The sequence below is a fragment of the Silurus meridionalis genome, chromosome 17, assembly GCF_014805685.1.
Source record: "Silurus meridionalis isolate SWU-2019-XX chromosome 17, ASM1480568v1, whole genome shotgun sequence".
NCBI lineage: Eukaryota > Metazoa > Chordata > Actinopteri > Siluriformes > Siluridae > Silurus > Silurus meridionalis.
The window spans coordinates 23,464,174-23,470,812 of NC_060900.1; the positions used below are offsets into that span (position 1 = coordinate 23,464,174).

General features: G+C 39.6%; 1 protein-coding gene across 1 annotated transcript; it reads left to right on the forward strand.

Moving 5' to 3' along the window:
* Positions 1-394: 394 nt before the first annotated feature.
* Positions 395-6,551, forward strand: nras (NRAS proto-oncogene, GTPase). Its single transcript, XM_046871330.1, has 5 exons — positions 395-741; positions 2,859-2,988; positions 4,445-4,623; positions 5,722-5,878; positions 6,033-6,551. The coding sequence occupies exons 2-5, from the start codon at positions 2,878-2,880 to the stop codon at positions 6,150-6,152; spliced, it is 567 nt and encodes a 188-aa protein (XP_046727286.1). The 5' UTR covers positions 395-741; positions 2,859-2,877; the 3' UTR covers positions 6,153-6,551.
* The last annotated feature ends 88 nt before the right edge of the window (positions 6,552-6,639 follow it).

Sequence of the window (6,639 nt, forward strand, 5' to 3'; positions counted from 1 at the left end):
CTGGGGTTTCATCAACAAGGGTGTGAATGTTGACACTGCAAAACTATTGAAGGGGAAAAAGACTAATACCTAATGCACCTTTAAAGAGTGTGATACCTCTCTTTTTGTGTATTTTTTTCATATTTCAATAGGTTTTTTTATTGATTTATTGGTATTAATCAATGGCCTTAATAATTAGAAGAGAAAGAACGTCATCCTCCAGCAAGACAGACGGCAGTCTTCCTTAAATCTACGTTAAATGAAACCTGTGGTTTGAATCGCCGAATAAGAAGTAAGAGCTCCACACTACCAGGAAGTACAGCCCTACACTGAAGAGATCCGGCCTATGTGTTTACCACCTGTATTGCAATATTAGTCCCGCCTTCTGTTTTATGATTGGCAAATGTGAAGTCATTTTCTATATTCTGATTGGCCAATATTTTCCTCGGGCGACAGGTCTGGACTTTGGACCAATCATAATGAGGGAGGCGGGGTTTAATGAATATGGGTGTGAAAGACAAACGCTGCTAATTCTGCGAGAAAGCTGAGCAGCCAACTTAGAAACGAACTTATTATTTCTTATATAGATCAGTACATTTGTAGTTTGTTTGGCATTGAGAGTGAATTTGTTGTGTTTTCCATATTGCCGCTACAAAGTACTGGTAGTTAAATGGATAAACATGATTCTGTGTAGAAAAATTAAGTAATTAGCATTCAGAAGCTAGCTCACAACCGGGAGTGGGAGATCTGCAGCTACACTGGGTGAGTTGCCTTCAGGATGATTTTATGTTACGTTTTAAATGCGTAGTTTATAATTTCATGAGTTTTATTAAATTCGGACGTTTTAATTCGCTTATAAACGAGCGAACGTGGTCCAGGCGATTAGCTAGTGAGTCACCTGAATCGGTTCTTTGGCCTTTGATTTGCAGTGGGGACTTACTTCATGTACTTCCTTTCATTCATCCACTTTTTGAGCAAAATAGCATTTTAAACTAATGTTCTGCAATGTTACTTTTTATTTAACAAAAAAAAAAAGTCTAGTTATTAAGAGTCATCGTATCTTTGCGTGAGTCGACTACACCCTCTGTGGAGTCGATTCTTAACCATAAAAGTGAGACCGTACCATATTTTGGAATAGCCTTTTCTGTTTATTTTAAAACCTAAGCCAAATGCACGTTTTGTACAAAAAAAAAAAAAATCATTTCAGAAAGTCGTACATGATGTGTAATTTTGTAGTTGCCCACCCATAGGAGTTCGGTTTATTTAGCCTTCACCAACTGTCTAAGCAAAATTAAAATGGCAGCCGTTAACCAAGGAATACATTGCAACATATTCAAAGTGTAAACATATTTAGCTCCATTGGTATTCGTTCTGTTTGTTAGTTTGTGGTATATGTTTTCCTGTTGAATGGTTTTGTTTTGGAGTAGTGACGCTGCGTGGAGTCGACTCGAGTCGATTCTGAGCACGTGGACTCGGAATCGGAGTCGATTCTTTATTGCTGTGTGGCTCAGTTGAGGCAGAGGGAAATGAACCTCTCATGGCTGCCACATAGCAGTTTTTTTCCCCTTATTCAACAAAAATGTCCACCATTAGGTGCAGGAAAAAATGCATACAAATGCATTTGCATTTATAGCAATTAGACGCCCTTATCTAGAGTGGCTTACACCTGAGCATTTAGGGTTAAGTCAAGTCAAGAGGCTTTTATTGTCATTTCTATTATACACAGTGGTACACAGTAAAAATGAGACAACGTTTCTCCAGAACCATAAGAGCCTTGTTCAGGGGCCCAGCAGTGGCAGCTTAGTTGTGCTGGGACAGCAGAAAAATATGTATATCACAGTCTGACTTTTGATTCTTGTCTTGGTGAATGTAACATGGGAACAGCACTGAATTAATTTTGGAAATCATCCCATCCAAGATATAAAGCCATTACGAAATACCCTTTTATTATATTTTCTATAATCCATTCATGCATTACGAAAGTTTGCTGGCTTTCAATTTGGGTGAAACTGGAATCAAATTCTAGTCTTATCTGATCCTCTGGTCTGGTTTGCCAACTACAGTTTCGGTTTCCTGTTGGCGAAGAATACAAATAAAGTGGATAGAGATAAAGAAATCTGAATGGAGAGAGAGATTGATATCGTAATGAATGTATATACATAAAGGGATGGATAGAATGATTTGGGTAAAGATGGACATGAGGCTGAGTGGGTTTCAGCATTTGGATGGGTGGCTAGAGATCTAGTTGGGAGATGGAAGGATAGCGATAAATGAGTGAATTAACAGAAATTATGGATCGGTAGAGGTGGATGGATTGCGGTATTGATGGATATAAAGGTGACTGAAAAGATGACCGCCAGATGGAGAGTAGATGATACTTTACGGTCATGTTCACTGGGAAGGTTTAGTGTTGGTGTGTGTAATGTAATCCGGTACGACCCCGAGCAAGCACTTTTACTGCTCAGCACGTTTGGTTTGCAGCTGATGAGAATGCTCCTATTAAACAGAGTGAAGACCACCAGCTTTTATTTTGCACTTTTTGGAGTTAAATCTGATATGAAGCAAATGACTAAAGCAGCAGAAAGAACTCCATGATGTTAAATCATCTCCATAACTTTTGTACTATTATATAAAGCTCGTCACGTGTCTCTGTGCAGCCCTTATGTAATGAAGCCATTCCATTTCTTAGTGTGTTGCTATTTTAAATGAATTACCAGCGCTCAATTTGCAATGCCAGAACCCGCACTCCGCATTTTTTATTAAAACTGCCTGGTTCTAAGAGGTTTTTTGACATGTTAGATGGTGTAAGGTGAATAGATTGATTTGTATTTTTGTGTTCAGCATGATTCATTACCAGTTTCGTGTGCTTGTCTGTCCAGGTGAGACGACGGCAGCAGAATGACCGAGTATAAGCTGGTGGTGGTGGGAGCAGGTGGTGTGGGGAAGAGTGCGCTAACCATCCAGCTCATCCAGAATCATTTTGTGGATGAATACGACCCAACAATAGAGGTACTGCAAAGTCATGGAGCAGTGTAAACCATGAATTTTCCCAACTTAAATGCTATGTGATGCATGTCTGTTAAAGATTTTTAGTCCCCAGTGGCTAACTCTCACATATCGAATGACAGCTTCTAATCTGGGAGGGTGAAGCCTGACCTGAGCTTCATCTGAAACACGTGATTCCGAAAGTGCTATCAGGTCCCTTCAAGTCAAGTCAAGAGGCTTTTATTGTCATTTCTACTATACACAGTGAAAACGAGGGAACATTCCTCCAGAACCCCGGTGCTACTCTAAACATCATAGAGCTACAACACGTAACATAACGCTATGGCAGGAGATTGTCCGAGTTTAAACTGGTGGTGGTGTAGGGAAGAGTGCGCTAACCATCCAGAATCATTTTGTGGATGAATACGACCCAACAATAGACTAACAATGCACTAACCTGAGCTGATAGATTGGTTAGCGTTATGATGATTGACAGAGTATGGCCTTCCCCCATTTTCCCGAGTGCACAGCTAATGGTGGTCTCCTGGCATCATTGGGATCAGAACCTGCAAAGCAAAATGTGTACCTCGTTAAAGGTTAAATGATTCGCTAATTGGTGTGTTGGAAAACTAGTGGTGGACGATGTACACGAAGCATATACTCAAGTAACAGTAGATACCCTCAATAAAATATGCCTCAAGTAAGAGTCTCTTTAAACTTTCACTTGAGTAAAAGTACAAAAGTGCATTCAAATGTACTGAAGTATCGAAAGTACTATGATTTATTACGGCTATAATGTTCCTGTTATGATTTTTATTACAGGACACTAATGTGACTCTCAGCACAGCAAACTGATAATAGAACGATATTAATGAGTCAAACACTGATTGATTTCTATTAAAATGATCATGAGTCCTAAAATTTCAGCTACTTAAAAATAAATAAATCATGCAAATAAGGTCATTAGGGTTGTGGCGAGTTCGAGTCCGGAGTTTCTTCCATCATGTATTCTTCTCATAATGTTCTGCTTGCTGTTACATACATAATCACCAACATATATGCTGAACTGTATGTTGGTGACCAGTAGACACCACCAAGCGCCGATCCAAACCAGTTTAAAATGGAGACCCCGATTGGTCGCTTGCTGCAGGTTTGACCAGTTAAGTTTTTATCCTCATGAATAAAAATTAATGATTGATTTCACAAAATGTAGTTGCGTAAAAAGTGCGATATTTGACTTTGAAATGTAGGAAAGTTAAAGTCTCTCCAAATAGAAATAATTAAAAGTACATATACACGAAAAAGCAGGAAGAAATTACATTGAGTTCATTACTGTCCACCACTGAGGAAAACTACTCGCTGTGCAGCGTACGAGTCGAGAACCTGTCTATCATATTAGTGCATCGCCAGTCTACATGAACTATAGTGCGGTTTTCCGCATTACACTGTAAATTTATTAAATGGCTGCATTTTTGTTCAGGACTCCTACAGGAAGCAGGTGGTGATCGACGGAGAGACGTGCTTGCTGGACATCCTGGACACAGCCGGACAGGAGGAGTACAGCGCCATGAGAGACCAGTACATGAGGACTGGCGAGGGCTTCCTATGCGTGTTTGCCATCAACAACACCAAGTCTTTCGCCGATGTGCATCTGTACCGGTGGGTCAAACTTTTGTGTCAAAATGTAGTGTTTATGCCTTTGATTCTCCATGGTTTTAAGACTAGCTCTGTTTACAAGCAAGTACTTTATTTAGCTACGTTTACACACGTTATCACCTTCAAAATAGTGCACAGCAGTGCAGTGCTCCCAGCAGCTCCCTGCCATCTATAGAATATGTCCTGGAAGTCTTTTTTTTTTAAAGCGTGTCAAGAACCCGGATCTCCGCAGTGGTGTCAAAACGGCAATCTTTGAGCTGGAGCGGGCGAGTAGGACAGGTGCGGAAGTAAGATCATGTTGCTTGGTCAAATTAGCACCAGTTGCACAGCTCTCGATGTACACCGGACGATGACTTATGAAAGTCGGTGCTCCCTGTGACTGTGCGAGCATCCTTGTGCTGCCATCTGTTGGCGTGTTAAAAAACTACGACATTTTTGATCGCACCATGTATATCCCTGTGATACTTATTGCACAAGGGTGAAGGGCGTTTTCCTGAATATCTCTCTCTATATATCTCATCCATTTTCTACCCGTCTGTTTAGGTGATCGCTCTATTTCCATCCTCCATCTTTCTTTCTTGTGTAGATTATTTTTTCCTTCCATACTTCCTTTCTTGCCTAATTCGTTCTGTAGTATGGGGATTGTTACCGTACTCTTTACTCAATTACTTTAGTACTTTGATTATTCTACTGATTATTCCATCAAGTAATCAGATATGAGGTACTTTTTCTTCATTAAAGAGCGATACTAAATACACAAGAGAAAATAAGACGTATCGGTTAAAATTACCAAGTAATTTGTTTCCTTTTTAGAAAATCTTTAATTATTTATTTTTTTGTTGAAGATTGCAGTCTGTGAAAACTAAACCCAGTTAGTGCATTTCATTGCCATGTATCAAAATGCAAATACAAATGTATGAATAAATAAAAAAAACAATTTCCAATTACTTAAAAAAAAAAAAAGGTTAACATAGTACAACCGAATAGAATATAAAAATAAAAGTATTAATGTTTTTTTTTTTTTTTTTTTTAAGCAATTTTATCTTCTATTACCTTCCTTATTTGCATACTTTGCTTAAGTAAGTAATTTCTTAATTCCAGGGAGCAAATCAAGCGAGTGAAGGACTCTGATGACGTTCCCATGGTTCTGGTTGGAAACAAATGTGATTTGGCCAGAACTGTCGACACCAAGCAGGCCCAGGAACTAGCCAGGAGCTACGGCATTGAATTTGTAGAAACGTCAGCCAAAACTAGACAGGTGAGTAAAAATGGACAGATTTTGTTGTCTACTTGTACAATGTAACTTAGAATTACAAGACCACCAGTATTTGAAAGTAAAAATCAGCTGAATGCACGTCTTTCTCAGAGGTCACTTTTTAAGCGCTGATTTTTATAAATTTTTTAATGCACAGGGAGTTGAAGATGCTTTTTACACCCTGGTTCGGGAGATCCGTCATTATCGCATGAAGAAACTCAACAGCAGGGAGGACAGGAAACAGGGCTGTCTCGGAGTCTCCTGTGAAGTCATGTGATCAGGAACACCACCGCCTCTCCAGAGATTCCTCGCAAGCTCATCGGCCAGCAGCTAAAAAAACTCGATGCCCACTCACTTGTGACTGAAACGCTTTGTGATGGGGTTCAAATCTTTTTCACTTTTTAATCTTGTGGCCTGAAATCAACCTCGAAGGTGGAGTTTTCTAGCGTCGTGGCCCGAGCTGGCTGAAAGGGATCATTTCAAACGTGCTCACTGTGTAGACTGTTGTGTTGGCCTGCTGAGATGGACACGAGGAGCTCAATTCAAGACCTTTTGGCCTCTGCGTTTATCTCATTAAGTAATTAAGCGATGAAATCTTGCATCTTTCCCTGTTTAAATTTTACCTGAATATAATCTGTAACTTCAGTACTCAGGAATACTGTGAAGGGTTTTTTTTTTTTTGTGGGGGGGTGGGTGAGGTTTGGGGGTGTATCTGTAAACCCATTTCACATTTAGATGCTTCTATATATTCCTGCCCCACTTTT